The sequence below is a fragment of the Trachemys scripta genome, chromosome 8 (genome assembly GCF_013100865.1).
Source record: "Trachemys scripta elegans isolate TJP31775 chromosome 8, CAS_Tse_1.0, whole genome shotgun sequence".
NCBI lineage: Eukaryota > Metazoa > Chordata > Testudines > Emydidae > Trachemys > Trachemys scripta.
Genome location: NC_048305.1, coordinates 64,349,859 through 64,364,197, shown reverse-complemented (window position 1 = coordinate 64,364,197; position 14,339 = coordinate 64,349,859). Strand labels below are relative to the sequence as shown.

General features: G+C 42.6%; 1 protein-coding gene across 1 annotated transcript in view; it reads left to right on the top strand.

Annotated features, from left to right (window-relative positions):
• Positions 1 to 4,140: 4,140 nt before the first annotated feature.
• Positions 4,141 to 14,339, top strand: part of ASPM (assembly factor for spindle microtubules) — a 38,952-nt gene continuing 28,753 nt past the window's right edge. The window contains exons 1-6 of the mRNA XM_034779591.1: positions 4,141 to 4,534; positions 7,762 to 7,905; positions 8,496 to 9,843; positions 10,865 to 10,954; positions 12,402 to 12,548; positions 13,984 to 14,229. Of these exons, the coding sequence (XP_034635482.1) occupies positions 4,232 to 4,534; positions 7,762 to 7,905; positions 8,496 to 9,843; positions 10,865 to 10,954; positions 12,402 to 12,548; positions 13,984 to 14,229 (2,278 nt within the window). The 5' untranslated portion in view covers positions 4,141 to 4,231. The remainder of the gene's footprint in view (positions 4,535 to 7,761; positions 7,906 to 8,495; positions 9,844 to 10,864; positions 10,955 to 12,401; positions 12,549 to 13,983; positions 14,230 to 14,339) is intronic.

Sequence of the window (14,339 nt, the reverse complement as noted above, 5' to 3'; positions counted from 1 at the left end):
TTGTTTTTGAAATTTTGTCAGATTTGTGGCTGTCTCATGATCTTACATTTTATGTTGTAAATTAAATTTAATATAGGAAAAAACCCTTGGTTTGATCTGATCTTTGAATGTGGGAAGTCTTGTTTTTTAAAAAAAAAAAAAAAAAATGTAAGGGTTACCAAAACCATTTGTATTTCATCTATCAAAGGAACTGCACTTATTGTGCAATTTAAGGTAAAATTTCCAAAACTAAAATAGGAATAGATATTCATATACCCAGTTATGCGTGATCTCTTTAAACCATGTGCAAACAATAGACCAGCGGTTTGTGCTGGAGCGGCGAACCGCAGCCAGTGGGAGCCACGAGGGGCCAAACCTGCCAATGCGGCAGGTAACCAAACTGGCCTGGCCCGCCAGGGTGCTTACCCTGGCGAGCCGTGTGCCAGAGGTTGCTGACCCCTGCAATAGACAGTAGAGGAGGATAATGCATTGGCCATCCCCAATGGGAAGTTAGGGGAGAGACTTTCAAACTCTGGTTTGTGCCTTTGAAAATCTCCCCTGGCATGGACAGCTTCCAAAATGCCTGGGTGAACTTAGAGAAGTGAAATTGATTGATTTTTATGTGCATAAAAAAAACACATGAACTTTCTACTAGGTCATTTTAGCTGTTTAACTGCTTCTGAATTGGTAAACTGATGAACCTTGGAAGGACCAGAACGTTTGGATGTTGCAGTCATTCTAGGCTGTGGACTGGACAGGCTTGATCATAGAATATTATTCCAATCCAGCCCAGCTTTGCACTAAGCAAAAGTAATTGCCATTTTTGGAACCATCATAATTGGCCATCCCTTTTATTTTTTTTTGACATTCCCAACATAGGAAAGGGAAATAATTGCTTTTAACCTGAAAGGTGATCCTTCTCACTCTAGATTCTGCAAACTAGCCATTTTAGATTTCTTTTTGAGGCTGCTAAGAGTCAAATACAGGACTGTGGTTTGCCAGTGCTGTAACTTAAAAATACTGTCTAACACCTCTTTATGGAAGAGGGACTATAGAAAAAGAGGCAATGGCAATCTGAATAAGGAACTAAAAATATACATTCTTATTCATTGAAAGTTACCAGATGAAAGTATTCACACAATGTTACCTGTGAACATCTTCCAATTGCGTGCAACCTTATCACATTACCTTATGACATACTTTTCATCAATTATCTGACAATTACATAGCTGGGTAACTAAGTCCAGCAGTGGAAGTGTGAAGAAACTGTCTGGGAGAGGAGGGGAGTCCTTGAAGATCTCAGAGATTGCACTGTGCTCCTTGTATTTTACTTGCCCTAAAGCAGTAGCTCTCAATCTGAGCCACTTGCGGCCCAATCAGCACACAGTTGTGGTACAAGTGACAGGACTATAACTAGAGTGGGGCAGGAGGGGCACCTGCCCCAGGATGCAGAGCTGGGTGGGAGTGCAAAATGGGGGGTGTCAGCCCTTCAGTAGGATTGGGCCCAGTGGCATCAGCCCCCACACCCTGGATTGGGCCCAGCAGCCTCTCTTTCCCCCCGCCCCCAATAGAATCACAGGTCCATTGACCTCAGCTGGAGCAGGCTCCCTGGCATTAGGACCACAGTGGCAGGTGCGCTGCACAGCTGAGCTATGTGCAGCCAAGGTAGGAGACCAGCAGGCCCAGGGAGGGGGATGCAGGGGCCTAGGGCTGCAGGGAGAGAGGTGCAGCCAGTGCATGGGGGACAGACTTTAGGTGAGGGGGACTGATGGCTAGGGGTAGTCTCTGGATCAGGGGCTACATAATGGGGCATGGTCCCTGGATGGGGGGTTGAGTGCTGGAGGGCAGTCCTTGGGGGGGCTGGGTACTGGAGGCAGTTGATGGTGGGCAGTCCCTGGGTGTGGGACTGAAAGGAAGGGGGCAGTCCCTGGATGGCCCGTCCTACCCTCCACAGGGCACCCTGTATCTGAGGAACAGGCCCATGTGCCAGGTTAGTGTTGGGGGTAGGGGATCTGGGTGCTGGGAGGACAGGCCAGGAAGGTGTGTTTGCATGGGTGGGTTCCTCCTCTTTGCAGGCAGGCTCCAGAGCTGCGCTCTCCAGGCACTCAGCCCAACCATACTGCCCTTAGAGTAAATTAATTTTAACAGTTAATGTTTTGACTTATTTTGCTAATTCAAAATGCTCTTGGTAGACATTTGCCAGTGTTGAAGTGAAAGGTACTATATTGATCTGAATCATACTGCTGTCATATAACAAATACTAAACTTTTTTTTTTAGATGTACAGGTGGATGTGGCCCACATAACACACACAGAGCTGCATATGCAGCCCACAGTGATAAATAGGTTGAGAACCGCTGCTCTAGAGGCTAGTGTACACTTAGTGTTATATAAATACAGCAGTGTAGAATTGTATGCAGTGTTGTAGCCATATTGGTTATAGGATATTAGAGAGAAAAAATAGGTGAGGTAATATCTGGTATTGAACTAACTTATCTTGGTCATCTCCTCCCCCACAAAGAGCTCAAAAGCTTGCCTCCCTCACCAGCAGAAGTTGGTCCACTCACCTTGGCTTTAGTGTGTAATAATGTACACTACACCTTATTTCATAACATTAACAGATGTATATTTTGATCATTTTGCAACATAAGTGATGTTTATTAACAGGGGAGGGCAGAGGCAGCAGTAGCTACTGCAGCCATCAATGCATAAGTCATAGATGTCAAGCCTAGAAGGAAGTGTTAGGCCTGGTCTGCACTACACAGGTTAAGGTAAGGCAGCATATGGTGACCTAATTAATTATGTCAGTGTACACACTTACACCAGCAGGACAAGGCTGTAGTTGTGGTGTCCTCTTACATCAACATAACTCCACCTCCAGGAGAGGCATAGCACTTATGTCAGTGTAGTTAAGGTGATGCAGTGCAGACACTACCTTATTTACATCCACTGTTAGTTGTCTTGTCAATCTCACAGCTCCATGCTGGAGCCCTGAAATTGACAAGAAAGCAAGACAGCTAGAGCTGGGCTTCCCTAGGCTCCCCACTCTCGTCTGTGATGCTACTTGGAGGCTTCCCCTCCCTATGCAGAGAAGCCCGGGGTCTGCCCAGTGGCTGGAAGCAGGGAGTGGAGAACCCTGGGGGGGGGGGGCAGTAGGGCTCCCAACACCCCCGTTGGTGGTGGAAACCCCCTTGGACAGAAGGAGGGGAGTGTAGAGGTCAGCCATCGCAGTAATTACATAACAACATACGTTACCTTCAGGCTGGAGTGAAGACTTGCCCTTAGACCAGTCTGCCCTCCTGAGAAAAGGCATAGCACTTGCAGTAGCACATCCGTTACACACGGGCATAGGCGCCAACTCGTGGGTGCTCCAGGGCTGCATTTTTTGTTGGTGTAGCCCTGTTGTTCCCAGGAAATTAGAGCCACAAGGTAAGTGAGGTCATAGCTTTTATTGGAGCAACTTTTGTTGGTGAGAGAGAGAGACAAGCTTTGGAGCTGTCACAGTTCTTCTTACTGAAGACGAGTTCTCTGAAAGCTCCAAGGCTTGTCTCTCTCACCAACAGAAGCTGGTCCAATAAAAGATAGGACCTCACCCACCTTGTCTTTCTAACGTGAATAGCCTCCTTCCAAAACTGGCAGAGGTGCTTGGAGGAGGGGGCAGAGAGGGAGTGGTGCCTCGGGAGGGCACCCACCGGCACACCCAAAAGTCAGCACCTATGCACACGGGAGTGGGCTCAGCCAGCTGGGCGGTGGCAATAGCAGCTTGGTAGGCAGTCAGGAGGGGGGAGGGGTGTGACGCGCACGGAATTCTCCCCAGGGAAACCTCTTTCCTCCCGCCCTGTGCTAGGCGCGGCGGCCGCATGACCCTCCCATGTCCTGCCCCGCGAGCGGGGGGCTCACCCGCCGGCCGGCAGAGCCTGCTCTGGGAAACTCCCCTCCAGCCAACCATCTCCGAGCTGATGTTTAAATAAAACGCCGGGTAGTGATTGGCGGAGAGGCTACAGGGTGGGCCCTGTATGGCGATTGGTGGCCTGGAAGAGACGCTGCGCCGCTGGTTGGTGGGCGGGTTGGGACAGGGCTGTGTGGCGATTGGCGGGCCGTGGGGGCGCTTGGGGATTGGCGGTGGCGCTGGGTTTGAATGGTTGGCCGGGGCGGTTAGTATCGTGCTGCCTGTTTATGCGTCTGGCTCGTGCGGTTTGTCCGCGCTACGCGGGGACCGGGCAGCGCCGAGTCTCGGCAGCAACAAGCCGACGATGGCTGCAGAGCTGCTGCGCAGGGGAGCCGCCGCTGCCTGCGGACTGAGCCCGGCCGAGAGCCCGGGGCGGCGGAGGCGGCGCTGGGCTGCCAGGGAGGAGGAGGAGGACCCCGCCGTGCTGACTCTCACCCACTTCTCCCGGCCGCCCTTCCTCAGCTTCGGCAGCCTCCGGCCCGGCGCCTCCTGCACCCGGCTCCTGGCCGTAGATAACCCCAACCCGGAGGAGGCTGATGTGGTTATCGACCGCTTCCCGGCTCCCTCCACAGGCTTCAGCCTGGAGCGCCGGCGCTTCCTCATCCAGGTAGGGCCGGGCTCGGGGAGAGCCCGAGCTGCTGCGGCTTCGCGTCCCCTCACCAGCCCCACCTCTGCGCGGCCCCCTGGCAGCCCCCGGGGCTGGAGGGGCTCGTTGGGGCGGTGCGGTTACATGCCCTGAGCCGGCGTGACGGGCTTGGAGCTGCCAGGAATAATGTATGAACCTTGACTGAGTTAATCCGCTATCGGCTTTACCAAGGAAGGGGGAGGACAATATGCTCAGGAGCAATGCGTTCATTTCCATGCCCCGGCTCAGGCCCTCCGAGGGGGAGGAGTATCAAAAGCTTCAGGATGGTTTAACGACACACTTGCTCTAGAAGAGGGCAGATAGTTAAGGGGGAGAAACTGACGAATCAACCCTGCAGGGGGTAGGTGTGTCTTTGTCTGCTTCAGATTGGTCAGGCTTTAGGTAAGATAGACATGTGTCGCCTTTTGTGTGGTTGAAAAACTTCTTATGCTTTGCTGTTCCTACTCTTAAGATAAAACATTCTAGAGTAGGTCTCCGTATACCAGGATAGTGTCCTGGCTATGGGGCATTTTGAGGTGGGTCTTTCTCAATCTCTTGTATGTGTTCTTTGCTGTTCCTACTCTTAAGATAAAACATCATACAATTTAATCATAAGGCTGTTTTGGTCACTGCTAGACCCAAACTCCCAGTGAGAAGAACCACAGATGTCACGTTATCTGATATGACTAGTAAGGAATCTATTTGTCAAAAGACATTTCCTGAATCTTTTTTGTTGTCTTTATTGTTACAGACGTACTTTTCTGACAGGTATTTTGAAATACGTGACCAAAAATAATTGAAACTGGTGTGGTTATTTTGACAAATATAATAGGCAGAATTTTAAAATATTGTGTGTGGAATTTTTAATTTTTTTGGTGCAGCATTCTCCCAGGAGTATACAGTACATCTTTGTAACAGCAGGTAGCAAATTTTGACAAGTGCCTTCTGACAGCATAAGAAGCAGAATCTCCTGAGGAAGTGACAGCTGCCACAATTTACTATCAGTAGTGCAAGTAAATGTGTTAAATGAGTTAATTGTGTATGGAACCTCTTTAGCATAAAAAGATGTTTATTTTATTTTATTTTATTTTATTTTATTTTTTTGCTACAAGGACCAGCAAAATATAATGAGATTTTTCAGGCATTACATAATGTCCGTCTTTGATTTTCCACTGCTGTCTTGTTTCTCTCCATCATCATCATCATCATCTGCCTGTTTTGCTGCTATATTGAATGGTAATGCTAGAAACTGGCATTTTTCACCTTACTGGTGTGTCAGCAGAGCAGCAAAATGTACAGTAGGGTAGCTCATCTAGTGTTTGGCAAGAATCTTCCCTGAGTTCAAGCTGTTCAACAAATTAATTCTAATCCCGTGCACCATCCCAGAGTTGAGCTACTGGCATGTGAGAGGGACACTGTTTTCATTATTTTTTCAATGACCTTATTGGTCTATCTGCTCTAATCAACACAAAACTTAGAAGTTGGGTACTTGAGCTAAATGAGAACAAAATTACTTAGAAAATCTAAATATGCTTATTTAAAATTTTGCTTATGTTCCGATAGTTATTTAGGATATTTAACAATATTACTCCTGCATATCTATAATTCACCTTCTTGCTTACAGTGCTCTCATATAGCCCTTTTCACAAGCATTAAAATATATGTTCTACAAAATATGAATGAAGTACTGATCTTTTTAACAGCTAATAATGTAATGAAATTTTAGCAGGTGTAATGATGCTGGTTCTGGCGGGACCCAACTGAGAGTGCCAATTCAGGACAAATTGCTTAAAGCAGGGCAGTTACAGCCCAAGGCTGGGGTTTTTCCACCTCGAAGGCAAACCAAACCAGCCAGACAGAGAGCACTGGCTAACCACAAGTCACACAAGCAATTCCTTTAGACACTCCAGTTTCCCAGTATCACCACCAGTGCCACTCATTATGGGGACAAATGGTTATGAAAACCAATACCCCAGTAAAAGGAAAAAAGGTTCTCTTGATCCCAAAGGACCAAGCCCTAGACCCAGGTCAATATACAAATCAGACTTTACCCACAAATCACGCCAATCCTTTAGAATCTAACAACTAAAGGTTTATTCATAAAAGGAAAAAGATATAAATGAGAGCAAGAATTGGTTAAATGGCATCAATTACATACAGTAATGGCAAAGTTCTTGGTTCAGGCTTGTAGCAGTGATAGAATAAACTGCAGGTTCAAATCAAGACTCTGGAGTACATCCAGAGCTGGGATGAGTCATCAGTCCTTTGTTTAGAGCTTCAGTTTGTAGCAAAATCCCTCCAGAGGTAAGAAGCAGGATTGAAGACAAGGTGAAGATGAGGCATTAGCCTTTTATAGTCTTTTCCAGGTGTAGGAACTCCTCTTGGTTCTTACTGTGGAAAATTACAGCAAAATGGAGTCTGGAGTCACATGGGCAAGTCCCTGCATACTTTGCTGAGTTACAAGGCGTATCTGCCTTCTCTCAATGGGTCAGTTATATAGCTGATGGTCCTTAATGGGCCATCAAGCAGGCTAGGCAGAGCTGGGATGTCACCCAGAAGCATAGTATAAGTTTGAAATACAGACAGTATAGAGCCAATATTCATAACTTCAACTACAAAAATGATACACACATATAGACAGCATAATCATAACCAGCAAACCATAACTTTGTCTTAGATACCTTATTTGACCCCCTTTATACAAGATTTGGTGCCGCTACAGGACCTTGGTTGCAACAATGATCTATATGGTCCCAGTTCGAGTCAATAATGTGACAGCAGGTTTTCCTGTGTGGGGATTGGTCCTGCTTTGAGCAGGGGGTTGGACTAGATGACCTCCTGAGGTCCCTTCCAACCCTGATGTTCTATGAAAATCACATTCCTTTCTTCTTATATCCATTCTATCTCCTAACCTCACTATTGTGTACTTGTACTTTCTCACCTGTCCTCCATCATAACAACTGTAATTCATCTAATAAGTCAACATTTTTAAAGTTCGGTGCATAAATTTAGAGACGCCAACCCATATTTATGCACTCAGTGGCTGAAAATGTAAGCCATACTAATTAGCATTTATATAGCACTTTACTTAAAAGCATTCACAGACACTAACACTTTTGTTCGCTGCTTCTTTTTTAAATGATCAATTCTCTTAAAAATATTTTCATGTCCTTACAATGTTTTTGTTTTAACGCTTCGTTCTCTCATAGTCTGGAGAAAGAATCTTTATTTCTATCACATGGACGCCATTAGAAGAAGGAAAAGTCCGAGAACTGGTAACTTTTATTGTTAATGGCATTGTAAAACATCAGGCTGTGTTGTTGGGTGTTGCTGAGCAGCCTCTGAAGAAAAAGGTAAGAAATGTATTTTTAGTTAACACTAATTATTTTTGTCTTATTTGTTGCTTGCATGTGAGTCAAAATTTTGCAATGTACCAATTGTTTCTACTAGTGTAGACACAGATGAATTGTTGAATGGGTATCCTCAGTGGGATCCCCCAATAACTTGGAATTTGCTCTCCTTGATCCTGAAATAGCCCTAATCCAGTGAATACTGCAAAATTTTTCTTTTCCCATTTGAAAGTGGTAGAACATCTTAAGGGTGAATTATTGGAGTAGAAAAATGGCTTTAGCTTATTTTCCTGGTTGGTTTGATTATGGATTATATTGCATTGTATTGCTGTGCTTCAGCTATGTTGGTGTGTGGTTTTTGATGTGGGCATTTTAAAGTTTATGGTAAGTGCATAGAGCATGTGGCTACATATTACTTTTTTAGTGTGTATCTATTCAAAATAACTTAAACAACCCAAAATTAAAAACTTAGTTTTTGTACCTGTTAGCTATCAATTCATTATCTGTGTGGATGGATATATAAGTGCATTATATTTAAAAAACAACTACCTTGCAAACCCTCTAATTTTATTTTATTTTTTGTGGTTTTTCAGAAGAGTCTTTGGGATGCTATTAAAAAGAAAAATACTTCAGAAGGATCAGTTTCTACAAGAGCTAAGAAAAAACATTTAAATGTTAAAAATGTTAACAAAACTTTTCGTGTTTCCAAAAAAACAGATACAGTTAGAAGCCCACTCCAATCCTGTGAAAATTTGGATGTGATACGAGGTAGCATGTCCCCCCCAAAAAACTCGCTTATCACTTTAGAAAACAAACTGCCTATATCTCCTATCAGTCCTGTATTGCAAGAACATCATGATACCATTTGCACACCTCTTTCAATGAGAAGATCTACTACATACTCAGTTCTTGGTACAGTGGTAAATGATGAATTATTGCAAGAAATACACACATGTAACATCAAGAAACTTCATAATCCTAATGAGGAAATAAAATCCTCAAGTATACACAGTTCTCCTTCTGGATTAGTACAAGCACACAGATCAAATACACATTCACCTGTTTGTGCTCCGGAATGGACGGCAGCCTTGCATTCCTCTTTGACTCAAAGGAGAATTTTAAGTCCAGATTCTTTTATAAATGACAGTTATCAACTTAATGTAGAAGTTGTAGCAGAGCAAGTTGCTCCCATATTGTCACCCGATCAGTTTGTAAAAGACAACTTAGCTATAGAATCAGTGTCTCAAGTCCACATATCTGTTTCACCATCCTCTTTATCCTCCAGTGTGGAGACTTGTATCACAGAGAAGTCGTCATCTTCAAAATGGAAAGAAAATGAAAAAATGCAGTTCATAAGTGTATCTGTAGAACATAAGTTTCCAAATGACGTCCTTGATGAGACTCCTATAGCGAAATCTCAGTTACTTCATTGTACCAAACCTGAACAAAATCATCTCAATTTTCCTCTTTCTGATGAGGACCTTCAGATTCGCAGTTGCTCCCAAAGAGAACAACCAAAAAAACGTCCTGTGCTTTCTGCTACTGTCATCAAAAATAAGTCGTCTGCTGCTGAAAGAAAAGGAATGGAGACAACTAAGCCAAAATCTAGAAAATCTCTTAATATGATAAGGGAAGGAGTAAGTATGGTTCCTAGACATTCAAAGTTAGAAATACTCCAGAACCTTCCAGTTATAGATCCCATCTCAGGTGAAACCAAAGATGAAATATATTCATCTTCCATTGGATCTACTTTACGTAATCGTAAGAGGAAAAATGAAGTATACTTGGAAGATATTAAGGCTACAGCTACAGAATATGTGGAAGAAACAGAAACCAAAAGAATTTTTACATCTTGTGTTGACAGTAAAATAAAAACTACTGTAAGACCATCGGTCTCTAAGCACATAAGCAGAGAGAAATTAAACCACAGAAAGAAAACCGGTGAGCATTTTTCATTTGTGTTGTTTAGTGAAAGAAAATAACTTCTTTCACTGGTTCTTGCAGGTGAAAATCTGCTCTATTATATCTGTAATCTTTGTCTTCAAAATATGTTCACCAAATTTAACTTATTTGAAACCTAGCATTGTTCTTCTTGAGCATATAAATGCTGAATGGTGCTTGGCTCTGGAACAGCACAGGAGTTCAGAATGAATTCATATCTTGCCTCTTCAGTGATGAACACAAAGTAAAATCCCATTTTGTAATGGGTAACTGATCCAGAGACTAAACGACTTGCCCAAGGTCACAGTCTATGGCACAATAGGGAGTTGAACCCAGGCGGTCCCGTGAACCTCAGGACACCCAGGTCTCCCATGGCCTGGGCTAGGTTCCTACCCACTAGACCATCCAGATAGATGCCAGTGGCTTAGAATTTTGAACTTTGGAAATTAATACCTTGTGCTGGTAATAGACTTTAAAGTCCATTGAGTAGTCCATTAGGATGCGTATCTTCTGAGAACAATTACAGGTAATACTTTTTTCTCAGTGTGGTGAGGAAGCATGGAATGCAGTAGTGCTTTTTTAATTGTCAGCTTACACTTCAATTTTTTTCTTTCACTCTTTTTACAGCTGCCAAGCAAAGCAATTTATCTGCATTCTTCTAGCATTCATTAGCCAGAAGACTTATGTATAATATGCTTACATAGCATCTAGAGAATTAATGTTTCTCCATCACAGATAACATTGAAATATTGTTTTTTACTTTTCCTGAAACACTGAAGGATGCTAATTTAAAGATTAAAAATAAAACCTCTGTTCAACCTATACCAGCTAGAGTTAAGGAATTTTCTATAGTGTCTCCGACACGTGTTATACCCCTACCCATAATTGACAAGGTTGGTAAAGAATGGAGTCAAGGCTATAATCCTTAACTACACCTTGCTTGCTTGTTGGTGGTGGTAGTCTCACCATTTCCCCCCTCTCCCCCCCCCCCCGACATCTGATGTTTTGTTAACATTTTTAGGTTCTTCGTCTAAAACTATCAACAAAACTACTAAACCCATTGATGGTGTGGCACAGTCTCAGCTGACCTTCATAAAACCATTAAAAACAGGTAAACAGAGGTTTTCAGTATCTATGAAGTCCAGAATTTTTCTTGAATTGAATGTCATAATTGAGCTGGGCGAATTTTTTGGCTAATAGTTTTTGACAAAAGTGTTGTTCTTGTTGACCCAAAACTGCTTGCGAATTCATGTAGACTTTGCCAGATAGTTATGACTGAACCAAAAAATCAAAATGTTTTGGTAAGCTGAAAATGAAACAGTTTGTTTTGATAATATTGAAACAGTTTTTTGGGGGGTGGAGCCACAAAATGGTGGGGAGGAGGTGGTAGTGTGGTGATGCCTTCCTTATAACTTTTAGCTTCATGGTTAGGACACTGTCCTGGGATGCAGGAGACTCGGGTTCAAGTCCACATTCTAGAGTAGGTCTCCCATATACCAGGACAGTGTCCTGGCTATGGGGAATTTTTAGGTGGGTCTTTCTCAATCTTTTGAATTGAGGCTGTTTCATGTTGTATAAAATATTAATTAGAGCAGGGACTGGAATTTGACTCTCCCACATCCCAATGGAGTGTTCTAACCACCAGGCTGCAGAGTCATTCTCACTTTCTAGCCCAATTAATATTTAATTAGTAATGCAAAGTGGAACAGCTTCAGCAGAAGAGATTGAGAATAATCCTTAACCCAGAATACTCCCTCACTCAGTAGTTGGGGCACATACCTGATATGGGAGACCTGGGTTCAAGTCGTTGCTCCACAGTGGAGATCAAGGGGTTGGGGCTGTGTGAATGGTGCCTAAGGCTTTGTCTACACTACATAGCTTTTAGCGACACAGCTGTATCGCTGAAAGTCGGGCAGTGCAGTTGCTGTTTTACTTCCACCCCCAACGAGTGGAGTTCACGTTGTTGACAGGAGAGCGCTCCTGCTGACAGCGCGCTGTTCACACTGATGCTTGCCGCGGCAAAACTTTTGTATCTCGGGGTGGGGGTTAACACCTCTGAACGACAAAAGTTTTGTCGCTTGATTGCCAGTGTAGACCTAGCCTAAGTCCCCTTGACAATGTAGCCCCTTATTTCCAGATTTCTTTTTTCACCTCTGCTAATAATTTGTTTTATGGTAGACAGATGTGATTCTGAGTACACTCATGAAGCAGATATGTGGAATCAAATGTAACAATAAATCATGCTTCAAAGGTTTTTCAGTATACTTAAAAGCACCAGGCTACTTAACATTACCGCTAATATTGATAAAGCACTAGATAATAGCATGAACTGTCATATCAATAACTGTCCTTGTCTTGAAGAACTTATTAGTTGAAGACAACAGCAAGTACAATAAAAGTGGCATGTGGTGTCTAAATACTTTCCTCATAATTCCATTTTTGTGCAAGTCACTCAAGTTAAAGTGAAGAACTGCATATTTGTAGGAAAAAACATAGACAAAGTTCAAATTAAAGTTATTTATTTAAATAATCTTTTCTCTCCCCACCCCCCCTTTAAGTCATTCCTAGGCATCCAATGCCTTTTGCTGCTAAAAACATGTTCTATGATGAGCGCTGGAAGGAAAAGCAGCAGCGAGGCTTTACCTGGTGGCTAAATTTCATACTTACACCTGATGACTTTACTGTAAAAACAGAGAGTTCACAAGGTAAAGTAGGTAACTTGAAATAGTGCACTTCTGCTAAATCATGGGAACACTTTAATGTCAATATATGAAGCAAAACTTGCTCCAGGAGTTTTTTTAATTAAACTCATATATGATGAATAAAACCACTAGCTAAAAGCTAGTATCAATTAAGCTTTCATTAATTTATCTGTGTGTATGTTTAAGTAACTTTTCAATAAGGGTAATTTTTATATCAAGAGGTGGTTGACCTTTTTTTTTTTTTTTATTTTTTTTTTATTTTATTTTATTCCCCCTGCTCCCCTCTCCCCCCCCTTCATGAACTTCTGTCCTGAGATTGGAATGAAAGGAAATTCAATTTGCATCCCTATTTTCAGAGCTACTTTGATACCCAAATGTTAGTTATCAAACAGTTATCTGTTTCAGTAGAGGTTGCACTGAATTCTGAATGCTGTTTTGAAGTTTTATTTATATAATTTTTTTTCCCCCATGTTCTTTAATTGAAAGTGTATGGTCTTGAGAAGTTTGATTTTTCTCATGCAGAGTTCTATTATACTAGATATGTCATCTGTGTATTAGTGTGCATTTAAATAGAAGTAAAATGATTAGGAAAAATAGTGAACTCTTATAAAACAGATGCTGTCAAGGTTCCTTCCCCACTCTGAACTCTAGGGTACAGATGTGGGGGACCTGCATGAGGACCTCTAAACTGAATTACCAGCTTAGATCTGGTTTTGCTGCCACCACTCCCAAGTGCTAACTCCCTTCCCTGGGTAGCCTTGAGAGACTTCTTCACCCACCAATTCCTGGTGAGTCCAGATCCAATCCCCTTGGATCTAAAAACAAGGAAAAATCAATCAGGTTCTTAAAAAGAAGGCTTTTAATTAAAGAAAGAAAGGTAAAAATCATCTCTGTAAAATCAGGATGGAAAATAACTTTACAGGATAATCAGATTCAAAGAGCCCAGAGGAACCCCCTCTAGCCTTAAGTTCAAAGTTACTTAAACAGAGGTAAACCTTCTAGCAAAAGGTACATTTACAAGTTGAGAAAACAAAGACAAACCTAACACGCCTTGCCTGGCTGTTACTTACAAGTTTGAAATAAGAGAGACTTGTTCAGAAGATTTGGAGAGCATGGATTGATGTCTGGTCCCTCTCAGTCCCAAGAGCGAACAATCCCCAAAACAAAGAGCACAAACAAAAGCCTTCCCCCCCCCCACCAAGATTTGAAAGTATCTTGTCCCCTTATTGGTCCTTTGGGTCAGGTGTCAGCCAGGTTACCTGAGCTTCTTAACCCTTTACAGGTAAAAGGATTTTGGAGTCTCTGGCCAGGAGGGACTTTATAGCATTGTACACAGGAGGGCTGTTACCCTTCCCTTTTATAGTTATGACAGATATTAATTTACCTTTATGTCTCATACACACACCTGTTTTTTCTTTTTTATTCTCTTTTCAATTAGTAAATGCAGCTGCACTTATCTTGGGAGCAGAAAATCATCATAAAGCCAGTGTTCCTAGAGCACCAACAAAAGAGGAAATGTCCCTGAGAGCTTATACTGCTCGATGCAGGTTGAATAAACTACGACGTGCAGCATGCCGTTTGTTTACCTCTGAAACAATGGTTAAAGCTATTAAGAGACTGGAGTTTGAGATTGAAACTAGACGTTTGCTAGTTCGGAAAGATAGGCATCTCTGGAAAGATATTGGTAAGAATGTACAAATGTTGTTGATATTTAGTATTTTTGGTAAAATAGAATTGAAAGTGTATTTATTATAAGTGTAGCAAGTAGAGTAGAAAATCTTTGTAACCAGGTGG